Source organism: Colletes latitarsis, chromosome 10 (genome assembly GCF_051014445.1).
Source record: "Colletes latitarsis isolate SP2378_abdomen chromosome 10, iyColLati1, whole genome shotgun sequence".
Classification (NCBI taxonomy): domain Eukaryota; kingdom Metazoa; phylum Arthropoda; class Insecta; order Hymenoptera; family Colletidae; genus Colletes; species Colletes latitarsis.
Window position 1 is genome coordinate 27,286,448 of NC_135143.1, and position 26,002 is coordinate 27,312,449.

General features: G+C 33.0%; 1 protein-coding gene across 4 annotated transcripts in view; it reads left to right on the forward strand.

The window, feature by feature from the left end:
- Nucleotides 1–24,002, forward strand: part of Vha100-1 (V-type ATPase subunit a family protein Vha100-1) — a 35,980-nt gene extending 11,978 nt beyond the window's left edge. The window contains exons 3-11 of one of the 4 annotated variants that reach the window (XM_076776035.1): nt 5,385–5,497; nt 19,849–19,975; nt 20,057–20,233; nt 21,338–21,550; nt 21,621–22,389; nt 22,462–22,691; nt 22,838–23,051; nt 23,158–23,329; nt 23,451–24,002. In XM_076776035.1, the coding sequence (XP_076632150.1) occupies nt 5,385–5,497; nt 19,849–19,975; nt 20,057–20,233; nt 21,338–21,550; nt 21,621–22,389; nt 22,462–22,691; nt 22,838–23,051; nt 23,158–23,329; nt 23,451–23,553 (2,118 nt within the window). In that variant the 3' untranslated portion in view covers nt 23,554–24,002. Of the gene's footprint in view, nt 1–5,384; nt 5,498–6,155; nt 6,209–12,344; nt 12,446–19,848; nt 19,976–20,056; nt 20,234–21,337; nt 21,551–21,620; nt 22,390–22,461; nt 22,692–22,837; nt 23,052–23,157; nt 23,330–23,450 lie in introns of all 4 variants that reach the window. The other 3 variants (XM_076776037.1, XM_076776038.1, XM_076776036.1) reach the window with 3 other exon arrangements.
- The last annotated feature ends 2,000 nt before the right edge of the window (nt 24,003–26,002 follow it).

Consider the following 26,002-nt stretch of genomic DNA (forward strand, 5'->3'; position numbering starts at 1 on the left):
AGAAAAAAATTCGAATAGTTGCTGAAAGTTTAAACGTTAATAACTTTTTAACAAAGCCTCCATCAACAAATTGTTATTCTTGATTTTCGTCTTATTTTGGCCTTTAGAATCCCCTATTGAAATATTTTCCAGGGTTGGCCGAACATCCTGTATACAATCGTGGATACCGTCACGACGTACAACCTGTATATTACAGGTGTTATGCATTAGATAACAGTTCTTGAAACTGTATTTAATGTTACGTTACGTCGTAGGTTTAATTTATGGAGTGTATCGAAACATATGAATGAATATGCAACATAAAAATAATGAAAAAGGTTCGTAGAAACGTTTGTTGAAGCAAGGTAAAAGAGGACAAATATTTACGTGAATTTTTTTCATTATGTTTGTGTTTAAATGTTTTGATACACCCTGTATATTAGGGATATAAATGCATGAGCTCTGTACTAATTCAGTTTTTACAATTATTATGGTACTGAATTCCTCTCATAAATTATTACATTTTCAAAATTAATTGCGTATTCAAATGAAATATATGTAGTAATTTTGTATTTTTTAACTAGTCTGATCATCTAATGATATTTCCAATTGTTATTTACGTTACGTATCATTATATTGAACAACAATAAATTTATTACATACATATTTATTAAATATCGAACTATGTGTATTTTGCCTTACGTTAGTTAGAATGACGTTAGTAGAGAAACTAAAATTGTCTTAGAATACACATGATATATGTATAATGTGTACAAATAACTGTTTTTAACTAAAAAGAAACATGTTTCTTATTTATTCTCACGTAAATTCTGTGACTTCTGTAACAAATAATAACTATACTTACAGTAATTATAACTAGGGTTGTCACTTTCTCGCGTTATAAAATCCGGGAGGTTACTAGTAATAAAACCAGAAAACCGTTAACAAAAAACACCGAACACGAAACACGTAAACTTGCTAAAATTCATCGAATGAAAATTTTCACAACGATACTTAATAACAGCGGATCTGAAAAGACACGAGTAGAAAATGTTAAAACGCGCGTGGAACACTTTAATAGAAACGATTCTACACGTCCAAATAATGAAAACAATTTATATACATATCCGTTCGGTAACGCTTGGCGTGTTAATTACATGCTTTTTGAATTTCTCAAAACACCCAACAAGTGTGCCTGATAAAAACCACCCTCCTCGTAGCGTTATGTGTCAGTTGCCCTACTCTTCCCACACGTAACATTTTCACCTATGAAAGTATAGCAATGCTTGGATAACTGCGAGTCATTTTTATTTGGATAAGTGAACGGTAGTCGTGGGGACTCACCTCGGCACACTAGAAGCTCTACGTCGAGTGGACCGTGCAGTGTAACCTAATCTGGGCTCGAATATCGATGAGACAATACACACAGAGTTCATAATGCAAAGATGAAACTTCTACCTATGTATTTCTAAGAGTTTTTTCTATTAAAATGAGACCAAACACGATATAATTTGCTTTCAATCTACTTCTAATACAGTATAAAATCGTATTCGCGAGTGTCGAATACATTAGTTATTGTCATTAAAATTGTAGTAGTTTCACACGAGAAAAGACGGGAATCTTAATACAAACACTGACGAGATAATATACATATTTAACACATTGACTGCCAGACCAAAACGTTGATTTTAGACAATTGTAAACTACATAACTTAAAATTTGTCTTACCATTTATTTTCGTAACCTTACTAAAATTCATCAATCCTATTCAAATTTTAATTTCAACATTTCAGTCTGAGAATTAATTGTTCTAGTTCCGTAGTGAAAAATCCTGTCACTCATGTATGGATGACGTGACAGCCAAAGTGTTAAATGAGAAATCATACGTATACTTGATCGTCGCCACACCGTAATATAAATTCATGAAGCCAACACGTGGTTCACACCTCGAACGTTACCACGCGACTTCGTCCTTTGTCCGATGATCGGTCCTCTTCGGCGATCATCGGAAACCTTCGTCGAACGTCGTCAGGCATTTGTTTGTTTCACATCGCCACTGACGCTCGTCGGTCGAACGTCTCAAGCCTCGCGACCATTCTCAAATACATAGTATAAAATAATTAATTTTTACTGATTTCTGTTGTCCGTTAGAATTTCGACACTTTGATCGTTTTCTGGTTCTGGGTTAGCATCACTATGTGATGAATATTTTTCATCAGATGTAATTTTAGCGACACTATTACCTTCACTGTTTATCAGCTCGTGAAATACCTCTTTGTTTTCTGATGATTACTCTTTCGTCTTAGACATCGTAACGTTACGAAATAATTGCAAAACGTTACGATACGTTCAAATAACGATTATGTAAATTTCAACAGGGCACAGAATACGACTTAACGTTTGAAGGTCTCGCAGAATACTGTCGAGAAATACGTACTCGGAGCTGTGTTCGTTTTCTTATCGCTTTAACGTAAACACAAGGCACGGCGTGTCAGGTATAGGAGAAACCTGAGTGTCGAATGCTGAAATATGATCCAAGTTGTATCGTGTTTGGTCTTATTTTAACCAGAAAACCTTCACTACCAGTGTTTTCTCCACGATTGGGCTAGCGAGACTTCTGTGCCTCGCAGTTGTCCAAGATTTGCTTCAACATGAAAAACCTACCATTCGCTTACAAACGTGTTTGGAATGTTTTCCTTTCGATACACACATACGTAGAATTTATTACAATAATCCTGCGATGTTCTAGTCATTAAAGAAACGTGATATGAAAACAGAACACAGAAAAAATGTTGGAAAAGAATTTGCACGCACTTGACACGTTGACTGCCATATTACTGCGATATTTTTTTTATGAATAAACATTCTGATGCAGCGATTCGTTAACTTGATCCGTGAAAAGAAGAGGTTAAGAACTACTGTTCCAATGCATACTGAATTTTATCCTTCTTTCAAACGCTCACTATCCATTATTTACATCCATAATCTCTGCGCTGTATAGTTAATGTTCCCTAAAATAGTTTGACGAGTGTCTGTTAAAAAGACAGAATCGTTTCGAAATTGTTAATCGTCCTTCTAGAATTTTCATGGTCAGTCAATGGAAGGTCGTCGACAACAGGTTAGCACGATCAAATTTCCAAAAATATGGACACCGGACCGTGGACACATTTGCAGGTGCACTATAAGACAGTTTGTCTAGAAAGTTGAACGTTCTAACTTTCGCATGGTATTAAAATATCTGCGTTTTTGCCCAAACGTTGCAAGCCCCCTTTCCGGATTATGTTCTTCTTGCTTGTACATTTTTCGTGTTTGATGTTTTCTTAATTCTTACATAACGAGTGGCAAGTATAGCTATTTGGGGTGACGTAAGACGTGTTGGAGTTTCGTAGACGTCTCTGTTTGTATTTCGGAAATTGCCTGCGACTAACAAACACCGGTTATCGGGCGTACGTGTATATAAACATTTTTCGTTACTGTGACACGTAGAATTGATTTTGGAAAAATGTTTCATGTTTTTATTAACACCCTGTTCAGATATACAAAATATACAGGGTGTTCGGCCACCCCTGGACAAAATTTTAATAGGGGATTCTAGAGGCCAAAGTAAGACGAAAATCAAGAATACCAATTTATTGATGGAGGCTTCGTTACGAAGTTATTAACGATTAAATTCAAATATTTCAAATCGTTCTGGAAAAATTATTTTCAGTTGCAGGGGGCAATTACAATCATTTTTGGTCATTATACATACCCTCGAAATCCTACCTACTTTCTAGAAAAAAATTCGAGAAGGTGTGAAATTTTTCGACGGAAAAAAAAAATTTCAAATCATTTTGAAAAAATTATTTTCGACTGCGGGGATCAGTTACAATTATTTTTGGTGAATAGACAAAACCTCGAAATCCTACCCACTTTCTAGAAAAAAATTCGAAAAGGTGTGAAATTTTTCGACGGAAAAAAAAAATTTCAAACCGTTCTGGAAAAATTATTTTTGGTTGCAAGGGTCAATTACAATCATTTTTAGTCATTACACATACCCCCAAAATCCTACGCATTTTCGAGAAAAAAATTCAGATGGAGCGGAACTTTAAACGTTAATAACTTTTTAACCAAGCCTCCATCAACAAATTGGTATTCTTGATTTTCATCTTATTTTGGCCTCTAGAATCCCCCATTACAATTTTTTCCAGGGTTGTCCGAACACCCTGTATATCGTAGCGGTAGACACAATCTTTTAGGCACCTGAGATAGTATAAAAAAACAAAACTTCATCTGTTTTGAACAAGCAACAGTTAATTTTTATATTTTATATTGATCGTGGATACAGTGATCATTTTTTTGATCATCTGTGGGCGCTGCTCCACGGGTAGGAACTCATGAGAATAGTAAGAGGACGTGTTTCGTCCTGCTAATGGACTCTCGTCAGTAAGGCCCTACCTTAGACGATTGAAATATTGGGAGGTCTGTCGAGGAGTTTATATACAGCAACCGAGGGGTCAGTCGAGCGCTTGTGAGAGCGCGAACCCTCTGGTGGCGAGCATGGGAGGCGACGCCACACATCCATCTTTCTGGAAGTCATTACCTTTTTATATGCAAGCTTTATATTTTGTTATTAAAATGTTTGATACATAAAAAAGTGAAACAGAAGGATTATGTTGATTATGTACAAGAGTATTTTCTAAACTTCTCGTTTTAATTTGCTACTTGTTCAAAACACATCAAGTTTCGTTTCTAACATAATTCAATGGAATTATCGAACGTGTCTCAAACACAGTACATCGACATGTCAAGATGTACACTCTGCATTGTAATGAAACTGAACACAGTTTCCAGATATTGTTTAAGAATAATGTACAAAACTGTAAAAAGGTAGTAACAATAAGTTTAATGTTTCTAGCGCCAGGGGGAACGGAAACTATTCGTAACGATTACTTTCAGCTAAAAATTCGACACTGTATTCGGTCTCCTGTAAAAAAAAAATCAAAAAGGTGGCAATCTTAGTTGTAATATGCATTTATTCGTGGTGTAACCAACGAGAAATGATTCGATCTACATTATACAAATCATATGTATGTAATTGCTCTTGTATACTATTCTTTCCTTATTACGTTCAAGTTAAAGGATGAAATGTAACAAATTTTTATTTCTCATTATTAGTTAGAGTACAGTAAGATAAAGTATTAGATACACTTTAGTTGATTATCTCTAATTTTTATCACAAAGTTTATTATTATCGTATTGTTGTGAAGTCCTGTAAAAATCCATATATCCGATTTCTATCCCTTTACCGAATTTTCTAATGACCATCTGTACTCAGATTGGTGAGTGTGATAAATTTTTTAATGAAAAGAATTAGACAAATCGGGAGATAGGGCAAAAGAGAGGTGACATGTGTCTGTTGCCAGGCTGAGCATGGAGGTGTCGTGTCGCAGATGGCAGACCCCAGCCGTGAGGAAGAACAAGTCACTCTCTTGGGTGAAGAGGGCCTCCGCGCTGGCGGCCAGGCTCTCAAGCTCGGGTAATTAAACGTGGTGTAAATTCAAGCAATGTAGAACGTAGTGATTTGCACGGTTAGCCATTAATAAACAAAAAAAAATTATTACTCACTTTTACAAAATTTAAGTTAATACAAACAATATTTTTTTGACTGTTTAAATTTGTTTTCCAACAGTGCTGTCCCTACGCTACGACGAGCATTGTAAATATTGCGTTCGCGCGTGCATCGTTAATTAGCGCGACGCAAAATTTACAAGAATACAGAAACGGTTCGTAGAATAGACGATTCTGCTGTACGAAAATGAAACTGAAAATCTTTACGTTCTACATTTTAAGCACCGATACTTAAAATCTTTTGTACAACGTGAAACGATCGATGAATTTTATTATTGAAACTTTTGACGGAGTTCGCCGACTGTTCTCTAGTTTGCTACCGGTATTGGGCCAAAGAATAATGTTCAGAATAACAGGAATACGGAACGTTTGGAAAAGATATATTAGTTCTGTCTATGGATGTACACTATCGTGTATTTTTTTGAATAAATTTAGAGTTTTGTTAATCAGATATTATGCATATATTGTAGAGCTTGCGATAAATACTCTTTGTGCAATTAAGCTGTGTGCGCAGATATAGATTTAAGTAGAAGGGCACAATACGTCAGTGTGTTCTGTGGTTACAGCACCTGTATACTACGGCAGACACCATAGGAGCACAGTATAGGAATCCCCTCAGGCAAGCTGTTATCAACCGTTATTTGCACTTGCAAATCTGTTTGTTCTATGTTTTTGCCTGTAGCTACCTAAAACCTTTTAGCCGAAATGGAGCACTAATATTATAGTCACTAAAACATTTATAGTTCTTATTTCGTATGTTTAAAAAGAAAAGAAATTATTCTTATTATCGTAACAGTAAATAATAACAGAAATCGTTGTTCTTTAAACGCAGATTTAAGATGTGTTTTATACATAATACACTATAAATATATATAATACACTACATATATGTATGAATATGTATAATGTACACATTTTATTCTGACAGATATTTATTAGAAATGCTTTAACAGACATTACGTGATACTAATTATTATAGTTACTTAATAACGCTGAAGTATTTATTTTACTTCGATATTTACAAATTGATATATTAACAAAATTTGCACATCTCTATTCTTGTCAATCGATTTGACCTTGTATGATTGTTAGGTTACGTACAATTAATCACGAAATTGAGTGTACGTTAATGAAAATACACTTGTTTCACGAGATACGAAAAATATTTGCTATAAAAAATAAAACAGCATTTTTTCCTCATCGATATTTGTAACTATTATTTAATATTTACAAATATCGTATTAATGAAAAATTGAACGTACAAATTGGGACTTTCATATAATGCAATATTTTAATTTTTATTTCAATTAATATTACATCAGTTATTTTTGTATAAAAAAATATTAGGTTTACCAGAAAGGTGACACGATTTCCTTATTAACGAAACAGAAAATGAGACAATAAAAGGGAAGCTATGATTATATTAAATTAGTAACATAATAACATGTAATTCTGTAAATAATATAGACGTTATATAAATTATTAACGATACTAATTCAACGACTGATTCGGTAGTTTTTATTGAAAATCGTAAAACATAAATTAATAATATTAGACCGATCAATTAATTAATTAATACTATCTATACATATCTATTTAGATATATTTATTTGTTTACGTAGTTTTCTAATTGTACGCTCAATTTTGCTCAAAAAAAAATGTATATACTTTTTTGTACGTGTATATTTTCTAAATATTTTTGTTAAAAAAACACTGTTTATGATTTTAATTTCTGAATAAACATATTTGTATGTGTATGCCAAAAGGGTGTTCGGTCAACCCTGGGAAAAATTTTAATGGGAGATTCTAGAGGCCAAAATAAGACGAAAATCAAGAATACCAATTTGTTCATGGAGGCTTCGTTAAAAAGTTATTAACAATTAAATTCAAAAATTTCAAATCGTTCTGGAAAAATATTATCAGTTGCAGAGGTCAATTACAATTATTTTTGGTGAATACACATACCTTCGAAATCCTATCCACTTTCGAGAAAAAAAATCGAGAAGGTATGAAATTTTTCGACGGAATTAAAATATTTCAAATCGTTCTGAAAAAAATATTGTTTGATGTGGGGGTCAATTACAATCATTTTTGGTCATTACACATACTCCCGAAATCCTACGCACTTTCGAGAAAAAAATTCCTTACCGAAAATCTAATTAGGCGCTCGACGAAAAAAAAAAATTTCAAATCGTTCTGGAAAAATTATTTTCGGTTGCAGGGGTCAATTACAATCATTTTTGGTGAATAGACATAACCCCGAAATCCTACGCATTTTCAAGAAAAAAATTCGAATAGGTAGACAAATTTTTCAACAAAATTGAAAAGTTTCAAATCGTGCAAAAAAAATTATTTTTAGTTGAAGGGGTCAATTACAATCATTTTTGGTGAATAGACGTACCCCCGAAATCCTGCGCATTTTCGAGAAAAAAATTCAGAATGGGTGGAACTTTAAACGTTAATAACTTTTTAACGAAGCCTCCATCAATAAATTAGTATTCTTGATTTTCGTCTTATTTTGGCCTCTAGAATCCCCCATTACAATTTTCCCCAGGATTGGCCGAATATTCTATGTACAAAATATAAATTAAGTGACATTCCAAGCAGCGAGTCAAAAGTATTTGTATCTTTCCAGCTATAGATGTCAAACGTTTGATAGTTTTCTAAGATAAATAGAAATAATATAACATATTCCTTATAAATTTTCTGGAAATTAATAGGAACGAATCATTAAAACCAATTCCATAATAAAACTTCGATCTAATATACTTTAAATTAAGTTGGAAACTCATTCTCGATTTATATAATTTCAAATTTGCTTCACTTCTTCGTTTCTAAAAAATTATCAATCACGTATAAATAAAAATAAGCCGTGTTTGAGAACTATACAAATCTTCAAATCAACAAATAGATACATTCTATGAATATTTATATATATTATCTAAATAACCATTGCATTGGTGCAACAATGAAGAAAATGTTCAACATTGTTTTTTTTTTATTCCAATCAAATACTTTTATGCTTGCGTATTACTGTTAATTTCCTGAAAATTCAGGTTATGTTATATTAAACTATTATTTGTTGACCAATATTAATTAATAGAAATATAAAAAGATACGAATAGTTTGAGATCAATGGTTGCAAAGATACCTCTGCGACCGACTGCATAAACAATGGTAGTGAAAGGCAATTATCATAAAAATTACTGCTTGAACGACTGTAAATGCTCTTTAAAGACAAATGCGACTGTTTGCTTCATTAAATAACATTTATTTATCAAGCGTTTTATACAGTCCTCAATTCTTAGTAGAATACATATTAAATTATCATTAAAAAGTTTCAGATAAAATTCATACTATATAACAGTTGATACAGTTTGACATCACCCATGTAACATATTTAAATTTACTACAAAACTTTCAAACTGTATCGAATACCTGGGTTATAATAGTGATACTTGAATAACGTACATGAATTCATACATTCATTATTGATTTACTTATATCGAAGCATTCTTTTTTTATTCAAAAATCATTATGTAGTCATCTTCCATGTAAATAACAAAAATGATGATGGTCTGGCCATGGGTATGTATAATAATATATGTATCCACTTAACCTAGTATGTAGTAAGCTTATTTTGCATGCTGCACACTGATTTTTTTTATAATGATTATTAGTTAAACGACCTTTGAATATTACATTCAGTAGTTTCGGTATCCAACAATAACTTTTCCTATTAGACAAAAATAAGAACAATCGATGCATTTATGTTGCTGTACTGCTTGCCTTTTAGATTATGCTTTATACAAAGATGTCTTTCTTCTTTCACATTATGCAAAGGAGAATATTTTCAAAATCGAGTATTAAGTTTGTTGAACACAGAGAAAAACAGATGAAGGAAAATAGTGTTGTAGTAGAGTAAAAAAGTACAATGTACGATACTGGGTGACTCATTTTAATCTATAAACACAATTCTCTCCTGAATCGTTTGCCATTCGAGAAATGTTTGCAATAGAATCTGTTTTGAGGGTCAAGTAATTCAATGTAAATAATTTTTTTGTAGGTTAACGTGTAAAAAACATACGAGAACTAAATTCGTTTTTTTTTCTTAATGAAATTGTATATTTCTTAATTTATCAGTCGATGCAACTCATCTTTATTAAACTATCTATTCGTGCAAAGTGATTATTAATTTAGGAAATATTTTAATTGAAATTAAAATATCTCTTTAACTAATAGTTATTTTACATAAATAGTTTAATATTTCTGTACAGATAAAGACTAGCCTCGTTGATAAACAAAAAATATATAATTTCTATGAGAAAAAAACGAATTTGGTTTTCATTTATCCTTTACACGGCCATCTACAAAGAAACTAACCTTAAATTATTTTCCCTCGAAATAGAACAAATTTCGTTCGAAACATTTCGCGAATAACGAACAGTTCGGGAGGTAATTGCATTTATAAATTAATGTGGGCCATTCTGTATAACTGTAAGTTATTAAAGGGTGGCCCGTTTTCATCTATAAATGGATTTATCTCAGAAAGTACGATAATTTAAAAAAAAAGAACGAAAATGCGAACATCGAAGTTTAGTAAATCGAATTGTCAAGGATATTTGAAGCTTAATTAAGTATATCTTAAATGGAATCGACATTTTTTTTAATACGAGCGGAGAAGATACGCCTGACAAGATTAAGTATATCAATCAAATGTCGAAAATTCTTTTCAATCAAATTGGCTTTAAAATACCACATAAATCATGTTCCATTCTTAGATAAAATTAAATGTCGTCTTACTGTGATTCTCCTTAAGATTAAAAATTATAAATCCCACTTAAAAGAACGTACGAGTCTTTAAAATGTCCTTGTAGCTTCGACTTCTAACTCAAATTCTATTCCTGTTATCAATTCTACATACTTCCAAGATAAACCAATTTATTGATAATAATGTGTCACTGTACCACGAACAAGAATTACATTGGATCTTAGTCAGTTTGTTAAGAAATTTTAATTCGTTTATATAATCATAATTTAATTTTTTCAGATAATCCGTTAAATAAGAATTGCCATGCTTATGACACTCTTATATTTCTTCTCCCCTAGAAATAGAAAAAAAATTATGAATATTAACAGCTTGAATATAACGTAGTATTGTTTGGTAATCCATATTCAAACAAAATTTGTGACTGATTTAAGATATCTTTCTAAGTTCAAAGCTGCTTCCCCTAATTTTATTTTGTACGAGGAAGAAAATTTTTCGTAATTCTACTATATTCGTCGTTAGTAAATAGTAAAACCTTGTATAAATAAGTATAGTATAAGATAGATTTAATGGCATTTGCCCAAACGATACTTCGAAGATTTGGAGGTCCCCCCTGTTTTTAATGAAAATATATATTTTTTATTTTTACGTAGGATGACGGTAAGAATAAAATTAAATACATTCGTAATATAATACAATTTTAACGTGTGTACTCAGTGTGATGTCCATTTAGAATAGGACATTCTTATAACTTTTATTAGAGGTTATGATATATTACAAAGGTAATCAAATTAGAACTATATTAAATTTGTACACAATACATTTCGCATTTAACGCAATTAACTAATACTACATATATATACATCAAAGAAGTTAAAGATAAACTTAGATATTATGGAAAGAATACACGTGGGCGCCTCACAGCCAGGAAGACATGAACACGTACTAGAACGGGGGAAAACCCCGTGTGACGTCGCTACCATCGGCTACAGCCTGCCAACAATACCGACATTGGCCGCATTTCCAACAAAAATACATCTCTTCAGTAACGAATTATTTTTTTTTAAATGCATAGACTTTTGAACTAATATTGATTCAATCTATAAGTAAAACAGTAAATTTATACACGAAGAGTTTAACAGTTTCTACAATAATATAGTTTATATAGCAATTTATTAATCATTCTTACATCGAATGTATTTCGAGTGATGCTTTCAATTTTATTTTTTTTGTGTATTAAATCGTAAAAATACATGTTTTCATTGAACGAAAAAGGGACAGGGATATCCAAGAATCTTTGAAACGCCTCTACTTCGAGAAATTTTATCGAATCTGTCTTGTCTCCTGTTTAAAAACGTGCAGTTGTTATCTAATATATATTTTTTTTTATAAATAATATTGTTGTTGTCGTTTGTTTTGTACGTGTGCAGGGTCGCAAGTTGCAACCATAGATGCACGAAAATTGAAGTAGCCCTCGCCTGGACTCTGCGTAATGTGCAAGGTAGATGCGCGGTGCACTCGCGTTATAAGTTCCGATAGTTTTCGCGCACACTACCTTGCGCATCGTGCGTTTCAGCGATGGCCACGCCCTCTGTGGCAATTTTAATGCATCTATGGTAGGTCAATGACACAATACGTCTTTAAACCTTCACAGACACGCTACGCTTGCGAAAAGTGTATCAAATTTTTCAAAAATCTTGAGACAAACGATTCAGTGTGAAATTACAGTACACCTGTGAAGGATTAAAGCACTCTGTGCGTTTATCTGTTTGAAAAAACGCATCGACAGTATTCTGTGTAGCTTTCTGTAGTAATGTTTAATAGTAAGATAGTACGTTTTCTACAATACGAACTATTAAAGATATCTTCAATCACACCTCTGCGCGCATTGAACGCAAGAGACTTATGCAACAACAGAGTGGCATTGGAGCATTGTGATCGTGTCTAGTGTGCTAATGTGGTTGTGTCTTGTCTGTTGTGTCGTTAGCAAGAGCACGCAGGCTTGAATCCCACCGAATCCATGACACGTGCATTGATTAGTGATGATAATATCGCCCGCCAGTCTGCCCTTGGTCCTGTCCAGCTGGGGTATGTACTCCATGACTAGTTAATCCTTCCCATACATTATTATATCCTACATTCGTTGAATAGAGTTTATTATCGACCCAATAAACTACATCATTAGCAGTTTCAACGACCCGTATAAAAATTGTATACAGGGTGTTCGGCCAACCCAGGGAAAAATTTTAATGGGGGATTCTAGAGGCCAAAATAAGACGAAAATCAAGAATACCAATTTGTTGATGGAGGCTTCGTTAAAAAGTTATTAACAATGAAATTCAAAAATTTCAAATCGTTTGGGAAAAATTATTTTCGGTTCCGGGGGTTGATTACAATAATTTTTAGTCCTTAGACATACCCTCGAAATCCTACCCACTTTCGAGGAAAAAATTCAAAAACGTGAAATTTTTCGACGAAATTGAAAAATTTCAAATCGTTCTAAAAAAATTATTTTTAGTTGCAAGGGTCGATTACAATAATTTTTGGTCATTAGACATACCGTCGAAATCCTACCCAATTTTTAGAAAAAAATTCGAGAAGGTGCCTAAATTTTTCGATGAAAAAAAAAATTTCAAATCGTTCTGGAAAAATTATTTTCAGTTGCGGGGATCAATTATAATTATTTTTGGTGAATAGACATACCCCCGAAATCCTGCGCATTTTCGAGAAAAAAATTCGGTACTGGCGGAATTTTAAACGTCAATAACTTTTTAACGAAGCCTCCATCAACAAATTGGTATTCTCGATTTTCGTCTTATTTTGGCCTGTGGAATCCCCCATTACAATTTTTCCCATGGGTGGCCGAGCACCCTGTGTTTTTTATCGTTTCCACGATAAAACTTTAATTATTTTAACCGTACTAATTTAAACCGATTTATTTGCGTATAGTAAATAAGCGTTACTATAAGCTAATATAATTAAATACACAGAATGACAATTGTCTAAGCTATTCGTCGCTCAGATATCTCGAAAATAATGACTCAAAAAAAAGCAAAAGGGTTTGCGACGAATCACGATGGTAATAAATATTTTCATTAGTTTATGCAACAGCTCGTAAGGATCACTCATTAAAAAAATGTCCATCGTTATGAATAAGCAAATATAAAAATAATTCTTTCAGTTATAATTATTGAAGATCGCAAATATTTTTTAAACAAAATCCACCAGACTTCAGCAGACGTCGTTAAACTAATTTTAATCATGCATTTTAGATTATTATCTTATTGAAAAATACTTTCTTTTTTTTTTAATATTCTAAAACTGTAGTTAGCTGTGGGTATAATATTCTTTTTTTTCCACTTGTTTCTTTTACTGTCTTGTTGAAATAATGGTTTTTCAATTATGACTACTTCTTACTCGTTTCAACACTCGTTCTTTCTGAACATCTCACTCGCCATGTTTATTTTCGATTGCTATCCTCAATTGTATTGTTCTTTCAATTCAATGATGAGAATTTAGAGAAGAATAAAAACTTTCTATACACCAAATTAACTGTAACTGCTCGTATTATCGGATGTATAATGAGGAAAACTAAAAGAAAGTCCCAGGTAAACCCCTAGAGTATTGGAAAGCACCATATCATTTTTCTGTTACCCTTAATCTGAGAAATTTTATTTTTAATTTTGCCAGCGATCGCATTCCACGCTTTACTTGTCTGTACTTTGTCTTTTCTTCAAAAAAAAAAAAACGTATTCGAATTGTTTGAGACATTTGTTTATGTCTCGTTTACATGTACTTCACGCGCCAAATTGATATTGTGTGAGTGGCTGAACAATCGAATTTACTAATTTTTTTATCGTGACCCTATACACGAATCTACGCGATATAAGTCTATTATTGTAATGTGATCAGTGATATAATAAGGCAGTGCTCGATATATCGTGTGTGTTTGACGAAATTTCTGTGATGTACACTATTGGCAGAAAATTTCCGACCACCTTGATATTCGCGAAAGAATCGTAGATCAATCAAAATGAGGCGGCAAATTTGAATATTTTTTAACGCTTGATGATAGGTTGAAGTATTCAAATACAAAAAATTATATAATTTATTGTTGACAATAATACAAAAACGAAGATAAACAGCCGTTTCGTCAAAAAATGAATCTTTTTAACTTTTAATTGAAACAAAGGAAGGTGGTTGGAAACTTTCCGTCGACAGTGTATATGTGTTCATTTAACCAGATTGTGTGTTTGGTTTTACAAATACTTGTATCCAAATATGTAACCGACTCTATATCAACAATAGTGATAACAGAGCATAAATGTGCTTGTTTACAAAATGTGTTTATTTACATTTTCGTGGGAAATAGATATTTATACAGAGTGTTCGACCACCACTAGGAAAAATTTTAATGGGAGATTCTAGAGGCCAAAATAAGACGAAAGTCAAGAATATCAATTTCTTGACCGAGGCTTCGTTGAAAAGTTATTAACAATTAAATTCAAATATTTCAAATCGTTTTGGAAAAATTATTGATAATGCTGATAATTAGTGTTTTGCATATTGTTTACGAAAATTGGTGTCGATTTTTTAGTTTATCCGCGTCGAAATCTTTTTTGCAACTCTGCAAATATCCACGATGCAAGTTTGCACTATAGGAGTCAGAAATGTTTAGTTTATATATGACAGCAGAAAAGCAAATTTTCTTTATCTTGAGTACTCAAGTTATAATAAGTTATCTATAGGCGCCTATCCCTTGCTTATCGGAGGAAAATAGAAGATTATCGAGGATTACATGGAATTAATTGATAAATTGCCCATTCACTTCAGTACACACTTGATATCTCCTTATCATCTAATTTTGTTCTTTTCTTTCTGCTTTACTTTGTGTCACTTTTTGCACCATTAATTTTATTAAATTATTTAAATGTTTTTCATTCCCACAGTTTTAGAAGTCAGTGTCTCTTGAACAATTTCTAAAGGAAAATTCCTTCAGCTTCGACGCCCTCAATTCGTATTTTAAAAGACCAATTTCGTAGAAGCATGTTAGACAACTTCGATATTTTTTCACATATAAAATTCCATTTCTACGTTAGAATAATGATACTCGCCATAATTAATTACACTAGAAACACATATGTATCTAACGAAAGATTGTATGCAATGTGCATTACAAGAATCCACAAGAGTACCATTTCTGATAAATCTGATTCATCGATTAATAAAATATCAGTGACTGAGAACGGATTTCCAGCAATGTTAAACATTAAAACGATAGTAGTGACAGTGATATCATCCGACCAAGAAAAAAATGAACAATTTCTACGAAAAGTGATAGTGATTTCGAAAATCTAGAAGAGAACTAACCGTCAAGCTAGCTATGGGAAAATATTACAGAAACAGACGATCTTCAAACAAGAATAAATTTGATCAATCATCCTCAAACAACCAAACCACAAATACCAAAGCAACATAAAAGAATCAATCGACTATTTTATTCTATATAGGGTGTTTGGCCACCCCTGGAAAAAATTTTAATGGGGGATTCTAGAGGCCAAAATAAGACGAAAATCAAGAATACCAATTTGTTGATGGAGGCTTCGTTAAAAAGTTATTAACAATTAAATTCAAAAATTTCAAATCGTTCTAAAAAAATTATTTTCAGTTGTGGGAGTCAATTACAATCATTTTTGGTCAACAGACATACCCCCGAAATCCTACCCACTTTCTAGAAAAAAATTCGAAAGGGTGCTGAAATTTTTCGGCGAAATTAAAAAATTTCAAATCGTTCTAAAAAAATTATTTTTAGTTACGAGGGTCAATTACAATAATTTTTAGTCCTTAGACATACCTTCGAAATCCTACCCACTTTTGAGAAAAAAATTCGAGGTGTGAAATTTTTAGACAAAATTAAAAAATTTCAAATCGTTCTGGAAAAATTATTTTCGGTTGCAAGGGTCAATTACAATAATTTTTGGTGAATAGACATACCCCCGAAATCTTGCGCATTTTCGAGAAAAAAATTCTGTTCGGATGGAACTTTAAATGTTAATAACTTTTTAACGAAGCCTCCATCAACAAATTGGTATTCTTGATTTTCGTCTTATTTTGGCCTCTAGAATCCCCCATTAAAATTTCCCCCATGGTTGTCTGAACACCCTGTATTTTACAAGCAATTTACTGAACAATACAAGGAACAAATTATTATGTTAACGAATAAACAAGAAATAAGTAGCTATCACGCAAATCAATTTGGCAGAAGTGGCATGACGTTGACAGACAGGAGTCTCTAGCTTTTACCACCATTACTCTAAACGTGGGAATAGTCGAAGCACCAAATGTGCAAAAATATTAGTCAACTGTTTGCAATAGTAAAATACCTTTCTTCCCCCGAAAGATTAAATACTTTGGTATCGATCACATCACTATGCTCATATCGCACATAACCTACAAAAGATTTTTTAATTAAAAAATCAAAACTCAATATTCAATATTTAAACAAAGGACAAACACGTTACCATCTAAAAAACTGAACCATTGTGTGTTATTAATGCATTTAGAAAACATGGAAAACAACTTCTAATGAATGTTTCTTAAATGTTATATTTTTTCTGATATTACAAGTTCAGTAAATAGTTTTTTCCATAAGTTTTTAGCTTCTGAAAAACTTACTTTTTTGAGTCGCTGTCACTTATGCAGTCCACGTACGGCGGAAGGCACCAAAGAATCTTAAAAAATTAAAAAAGAATGTCGTCTTTATTCCTGATAGTTTACGATTAAAATAATTTTTAATAGCTCATGCGGACCACCCTGTATATAATGACAAACGAAAAAAAAACCCTTAAAACCGTTTTTACGATGTTCTGCACGGTGCGTTACGTGAATGGAAATCACACCCTTAGACGATTAGCTGTTGGACCTATTCTCTGTTACGTTGGCCAGCTTGCCAGCAACACAGCGTGAGGAAAAGAATGTGTTTACGCTCCGTAAATATACCAATGAAATCTAGGAATATGCAGAGTGATTTTGTTTCACACACTAACGAGTGAATGCCGTACAACCATAAACTCGTAAATATATTCTTCGGGAGGGTAGGTGCTTAGAAGTGCCTCCCCTCGTCCTCCCCATTTCTCTTCCACTCACCCTTCTCTGCATGCGTAAATGTTGCTAATATTACACGATCATGAGAAAATCGCAGCCCGATTTACCCAAACATAACAAGGATGCATTTTTTTTTTTACGAACGATAGGCGCACAAACGTGATATACGGTAGTGCATAGATGAATTTCCCAACAGAAACTGAAAGGGAACAATTAAACAGATACCCCTAAAAAATGATCATGCGATAAGGAAACTTCTTACTTTGCGCAATTTTCATTTCATCTCTATGGGAATGGTACTACTGCATCACTGGGATTTTTGCGATTAAAACAAGTCCAAACACCACACAAATTAAATTACTTTTAACTAAATTAATAAATATTTTAATATACTGCTTTAAATTAACAAATTACACAAATAGTTTAGTTTCTGTTGTTTGTTACACGTTCAATTAAAACTGTTCAGAGTTTTCATACACGTAAAGAAAAATAATCTAATGTAATTTAGTCTACGTTTCCCTCTACTTTATACTGTGGTGACACTTCCTGTACTCGCCGGCAGAGGGCTACGCTCTCTCACAAGTACCGACATATTCCTATGCAGGGTGTTCAGCCATCCCTGGGGGAAATTTTAATGGGAGATTCTAGAGGCCAAAATAAGACGAAAGTTAAGACTATCAATTTGTTGATTGAGGCTTAAAAAGTTATTAACGATAAAATTCAAAAATTTCAAATCGTTCTAAAAAAATTATTTTTAGTTGCAAGAGTCAATTATAATAATTTTTAGTCCTTTGACATACCCTCGAAATCCTACCCACTTTCGAGAAAAAAATTCATTACTGAAAATATATTGTCTGACCATACGCCTATTTCCCTTAAATTTTTCAAGCGAAAAAAAAATTTCAAATCGTCGTGGAAAAATTATTTCTAGTTAAGGGGGTCAATTACAATCATTTTTTATGAGTAGACATATCCCCGAAATCCTACCCATATTCGAGAAAAAAATTCGAGTAGGTGTCCAAATTTCTCGACAAAATTAAAAAATTTCAAATCGTTTTAAAAAAATTATTTTTAGTTGTAGGGGTCAATTACAATCATTTTTGGTCAACAGACATACTCCCGAAATCCTACCCACTTTCGAGAAAAAAATTCATTACTGAAAATATACTGTGTGGCCAGAAATGTTTCTATAACTTTTTAACGAAGCCTCAATGAACAAATTAGTATTCTTGATTTTCGTCTTATTTTGCCCTCTAGAATCCTCCTTTAAAATTTTTCCCATGGTTGTCTGAACACTCTGTATATGAATACACTCCTCGACCAACCTAAAGCAGACCCATGATGAAACCCTTTCTTTTTCTTTAGAAATTATTAAAAATCTCCAAGTTACGTAACATAGTTAAAATCAGTCGAAAGTAGGACGTCTGATTTATATGATGTTTGGATTTGATTTTAATCGGGTGAATCTTAGAAACGCATCGGTACCATTCCCGTGTATATTGCATGATTATCGTTTGTTGTCGCTACTCGACATACTATATCTACCTTTCTTTGTCTGGGTCCTGGATTTACATTAGAATCCCTTAACTCGTACAATGTTTAACACGATCACGATCCTTCTAATATTCCTTTTGCATTGTGAGTTTCAATTAATAATAGTAAACAGAACTTTCTGAGATTTGCAGTTGCAGTTTTTATAGTAATCACTAAACACTTTCCTCCGTTTCTAAACACTTTATCTATTTACGTGTGAGTGCATTATTCGTAGTAAAGTACAACCGCATTCTTTCTGCGTACAGCAGACATCGACGTGCTTGTTTAATACGTATCATTATTTCTTTTTTTTATCAAACTGCACACTATACATATACTGTTGGTATAATATAAAATGAAAGGTTTCTCGAATCCCAACATTTTCTGATTAACGGACAAATATATTGGTAAATATTTAGGATGTTGTAAAGGACCATGGCTACAGAATCATCATTTTTCGATAAGAACATATACCTTCCGTACGTGAATATTAACATTGATATACAAATAACGTTACGATCGATTATACTGCGAATAAAAGTATTAGAATACCGAACGATACAGGTTGAAAAAATATATGACCATTAAATGATACCGATGTACAATGGTAACTATGGTAGTTCTTCTTTTTTTTTCATATATATCTGAAAATAACTATTTTTCTACGAATTGTTGTTGTTTTATTCTGTTCGTACTGTATTCAAGAATGGATTGTGCGTGCGTGCGTGCGTGCGCGTGATAAATATTTTTTTCTCATATCAAATAGTACGTTAACCAATAGCATTATGATTTTATTATTTCTGCTTCGTTTGTTTATCGTCGATACACATTTATTAACATTATTCTTTAAATAGTTTCGTCGCCGGAGTTATCCTAAGAGAACGCATCCCTGCATTCGAACGCATGCTCTGGCGTGCATGCCGCGGTAATGTATTTTTACGTCAAGCTGAAATCGAGGCACCTTTGGAGGATCCTTCAACGGTAAGTGAAACACTCAGGCCTGCTCGAGATATTCCATTTACTTCCGTAATCGTTTCTACGTATCGTGATGCGTCTTTGTAGGCGGATCAAGCCTTCAAGTCTGTGTTCATCATATTCTTCCAAGGCGATCAATTGAAAACTCGAGTTAAAAAGATCTGTGAAGGGTTCAGGGCTACTTTGTATCCTTGCCCCGAAGCGCCTGCCGATCGCCGTGAAATGGCCATGGGCGTCATGACACGAATCGAAGATTTAAATACAGTAAGATACTTACTTTTCAACTAGCTTTTGCCCGCGGAAATTGATATTGATTCTCCATAAAACCTCTTAACACCCCATTCACCTCTATAGAGTTTTAATTTTATGTCATGTCGCCATCTTAGATTTCAAAATTGATACCATTTTCGTTATTAACGTTCCAAGAAACCTCCTTAACGACACCCGTACCGATATTTAGGCCACAAATAAAGTATTCCTCATACAAACGTTGTAACCCCCTTTCACCCCCTCAGAGGCTGAATTTTTTAAAATGCCGAAATAGGTGTTTGATTAATTATATCAAAGAGCATTGAGACCAAGTTTGAAGCAAATACGACCACAAATAAAGTATTCCTCATACAAACGTTGCAACCCCATTTCACCCCTTCAGAGGCTGAACTTTTTAAAATGCCGAAATAGGTATTTGATTAATTATATCAAAGAGCATTGAGACCAAGTTTGAAGCAGATACGACCACCAATAAAGTATTCCTCATACAAACGTTGCAACCCCTTTTCACCCCCTCAGAGGCTGAATTTTTTAAAATGCCGAAATAGGTGTTTAATTAATTATATCAAAGAGCATTGAAACCAAGTTTGAAGCAGATACGACCACAAATAAAGTATTCCTCATACAAACGTTGCAACCCCTTTTCACCCCCTCAGGGGCTGAATTTTTTAAAATGCCGAAATAGGTATTTGATTAATTATATCAAAGAGCATTGAGACCAAGTTTGAAGCAAATACGACCACAAATAAAGTATTCCTCATACAAACGTTGCAACCCCATTTCACCCCTTCAGAGGCTGAACTTTTTAAAATGCCGAAATAGGTATTTGATTAATTATATCAAAGAGCATTGAGACCAAGTTTGAAGCAGATACGACCACAAATAAAGTATTCCTCATACAAACGTTGCAACCCCATTTCACCCCTTCAGAGGCTGAACTTTTTAAAATGCCGAAATAGGTATTTGATTAATTATATCAAAGAGCATTGAGACCAAATTTCAAATAAATCCGACCACAAATAAAATATTTATTATTAACAACGTAAACAAACACGTTTATACTGCCGATTTACGTTTAATGCCTGCGACTTGGTTTAGGTTCTGGGCCAAACTCAAGATCATCGTCATCGTGTCTTAGTGGCTGCTGCGAAGAATATTAAAAATTGGTTCGTGAAAGTCCGTAAAATCAAAGCAATTTATCATACGTTGAATTTGTTCAATTTGGACGTGACGCAAAAATGTTTGATTGCTGAATGCTGGGTTCCAGTATTAGATATAGAAACAATTCAATTAGCATTGCGCCGTGGCACTGTAAGTGATCCATAATTCTTTCAACAGATTTAGTAATAACTTTATATTAATTTATTTCTATCTTTTTCAGGAACGTAGCGGGAGTTCCGTACCACCGATTTTGAACCGCATGGAAACGTTCGAAGATCCACCGACTTATAATCGAACAAACAAATTTACTAAAGGTTTTCAAGCTCTAATAGACGCTTATGGCGTTGCCTCTTACAGAGAAATGAATCCAGCCCCCTACACTATAATAACATTTCCGTTTCTGTTCGCTGTGATGTTTGGTGACACTGGCCACGGGCTTATCATGTTTCTATTTGGTGGATGGATGGTGTTAAAAGAAAAACCATTGGCTGCAAAGAAATCTGACAACGAAATTTGGAATATCTTTTTTGGTGGTCGATATATTATCTTTCTAATGGGTTTATTTTCGATGTACACCGGGTTTATATACAACGATGTGTTCTCCAAGTCGTTGAATATCTTTGGATCCTACTGGAGGATTAACTATAACTATACAGAAATGAGGGCGAACAAGGAACTGCAATTAAATCCTAGCGAAAAGAGCGAGTATTTACAGATTCCGTATCCGATAGGAATGGATCCTGTCTGGCAGTTGGCGGAGAATAAAATTATTTTTCTGAACTCGTACAAAATGAAAATATCAATAATTTTCGGAGTCATACACATGCTGTTTGGCGTAGTCGTTGGATTATGGAATCACATGTACTTTAAAAGAAAACTGAACGTAATTTGTGAATTTATACCCCAGATTATATTTTTGATGTTCCTCTTTCTATACATGGTACTCCTTATGTTTATTAAATGGATAAAATACGGTCCCGATAGCGATCGTAAGTAATACTCTACGTTTAACGTGAAGATGGCGATGTAATATCGTCTATAATATTTATTATTATCTATAGATACGGATCCACAGCACGGTCCCTTCTGTGCGCCATCAGTATTAATTACATTCATTAATATGGTACTCTTCAAACCCGCGACCCCACTAGGAGAATGCAATCCTTGGATGTACGGCGGGCAAGAAGTATTCCAGAGCCTTCTCGTTGTTATAGCTCTTCTTTGCATACCGTGGATGTTATTGGGAAAGCCATTCATGTTAATGTACAATAGAAAGAAGCAACACTATCAGGTTAAATTAGAAATTTCGTACAAATTTTTCAATTTAATATACTCACAATATGATTCGTGCACGCTTACAGGCGCGATCTATGAACATGTTAATATTTTATAAATAAAACTACAAGCGTGCTAATTTTTACGTTTCTCGATTATTAGTTAAATAATCACGGAACAGAGAACGGTGATATAGAAGGCGTCGACTCCATACAACCAAATAATGGCGTACCGCAAGGTGGTTACAAACAAGAAGAAGAAGAAATGAGCGAAGTATTCATTCATCAAGGCATTCATACTATCGAGTATGTTCTTGGTAGCGTGTCTCATACTGCGTCGTATCTACGTTTATGGGCTTTGTCTCTCGCTCATGCTCGTAAGTGAAAAAGATTCTCTAGTATATTCGTATCGGGAAGATTATCTTATTTTTAGAGATATACGACTTCGATTAAAATTACCGTAATTTATTTTGATTCGTTTAGAATTGTCGGAAGTGTTATGGAACATGGTAATGAGGAATGGATTGACACGAGAAGGTTGGTCTGGCGGTATCTTTTTGTGGGCTGTGTTCGCATTTTGGGCTATTTTGACCATCGGCATTCTAGTACTTATGGAGGGATTGTCAGCTTTCTTACACACACTTCGACTTCATTGGTACGAAATATTCACGTGTAATGCACACTATATATATTCTAATATAAACGTTATGTTAAACCATGTAACGTTTTAATTTGTACCGCATTAAAGCAAATGTTCTCACGTACCATTTTCATAGGGTCGAGTTCCAGAGTAAATTTTACGCTGGACAGGGGTATGGTTTCCAGCCGTTCTCGTTCGAAATTATTTTGGATGCAGCGCAATCCACTACGGAAGACTAATAATGTTCAGGTAGAAAAACAAGCATCACTTGAAGTACACTTTATTGGCAAACTTCCACGTGACTTTCTGTAGAATAGTATTATTGATATTACGATGACTAGTAGCTAATATGAACTTGTCACCATTGAATGCCGTTATGTTTAAATACATTACATACTATTTTTACGATTTGGAAAAATGTTTGCAGTATTATCAAGTTTGTTACTGTTCCGAAAATCGATAAACCACTGTTTTAGTTAGCAATTATATGTTCAAATGTATCTAATGTACTATTATATTACGTACTGTTTAAAAAAAGAAGCATTACAATGGAATATAATTTTTGAATGTTGTAATTATCATATTTTCACTGTGTTATGTATTATTTACTTCCGTAATTCGGGAATAATAAAAAATTATGAATTGTAATTAGATATGAAACATATAATAAAAGCAAATGAATGTTAAATGTGGGCATGTGTATTTAATCATAATTATGGTTGTGTACTGCGACCTATACAGGGTATCCGGCCAAGCCTGGGAAAAATTTTAATGGGAGATTCTAGAGGCCAAAATAAGATGAAAATCAAGAATACTAATTTATTGATGGAGATTTCGTTAAAAAGTTATTAACGTTTAAAGTTTTGATCGTACTGAATTTTTTTCTAGAAAGTTGGTAGGATTTCGGGGGTGGGTCTATTCATAAAAAATTATTGTAATTGTCCCCCGCAACCGAAAATAATTTTTCCAAAACGATTTGAAATTTTTTTTTTCCGTCGAAAAATTTCTATCTTCTCGAATTTTTTTCTCGAAATCGAGTAGGATTTCCAGGGTATGTCTAATAACCAAAAATTATTGTAATTGACCCTTGCAACAAAAAATAATTTTTCCAGAACGATTTGAAATTTTTGAATTTTGTGGAAAAATTTCACACCTCGAATTTTTTTCTCGAAACTGAATAGGATTTCGGGGGTATGTCTGTTGACCAAAAATGCTTATAATTGACTCCTGCAACCGAAAATAATTTTTCCAGAACGATTTGAAATTTTTGAATTTAATTGTTAATAACTTTTTAACGGAGCCTCCATCAACAAATTGGTATTCTTGATTTTCGTCTTATTTTGGCCTGTAGAATCCCCCATTAAAATTTTTCCCAAGGGTAGTCGAACACCCTGTATATTTTAAATTTAAGTACACGGAATAATATAAAACGAAAAAATAGACTTAGAACAGAATAGAATTGGATTTATATATAATACATTGAAAAAAATATAAATAAAATAATATGAATAATTTTGACAACAAATAAACAAATTTTTATAATAAATGTACAGAGTAGGTGTATTTCTTAAAACTTAAATATCAAATCACTATCCATTCGTATCAAATCTCTTATTAGTCCAAACCTATTATAAAACAGACATATGGCATGCTGGGAAGCCGATATCCAAATAAACACTTCTTAATCTAGAAACTTCCGTGATAAACGATACCGTTATTCACAAATTTGTAACGAAAACAAAGTATGATATCCAATATCGTATCGAGGGGACTCAAAATACGATAACTGAAAGCGATTTCAAAACACTGCAAATGAGTCTCTAATTTCCGAGACTTTAATACAAAATGAAATGTAAAAACAAATCTAATCTTTTGTATAAATAATAACCGTCGATGTGCTATTCTTCGGTAAGATTTCTTAATTTTAGTTTTAAATTCCTGGCAATTTTTCGATCTCCAATAAGTAAAATAAACAGATTTTTCAGCCTCCATGTTTGCAGTATATTTTGCTAAGTTGTTCTTTAATTCGCTAAGAATGTTTTTACTAAATTTGTCAAGTGTATTTAATTAATTCCTCATAGAATCTGCTCTGTACGTTGATATAATATTTTCAAATTTAATTACATTTTATAATAAACAAGAAAACACATGCGTTTTTATTCGTGATTGTACCTCAACAACTTCAGACCCATCCTGCACGACAATATCGATAATTTCCTAATTACTTTCACGTATCGTGCCAGTTTGAATAAAAAATTGAATTAATATGCAACAGATAACGTTTGCAATATGCAAAATTTAAATAAGTTACGTAATCTCCATAATTTTTCAAAAATTATTCAAATTTGAAAACAAGTAACATTTTTTCCCTCCATAATTGCATATATTAATTTACAGTACACTGTGGAACTGCTAATAATTAATCAAACATCAATTATAAAACATGGATACTTGTTTTAAATAATACAAGGTCAAATTGATACCGAACGATCATTTTCGTGTTTTTCAAACGGTGCAAAAACAGTTTCGAAAAGTGTAAATTGTGTTTTTTAAACGGTCGCGTAATCTACGCGAGAAAAGAAAGTGGAGATAACACGGAATTCTCGTATCCAACTTTATTGGTTAACTGATCGGTTCTGCTTACGAAATGACTGGCCTATCAGTACTTGTCACTATCAACCCGTTCGC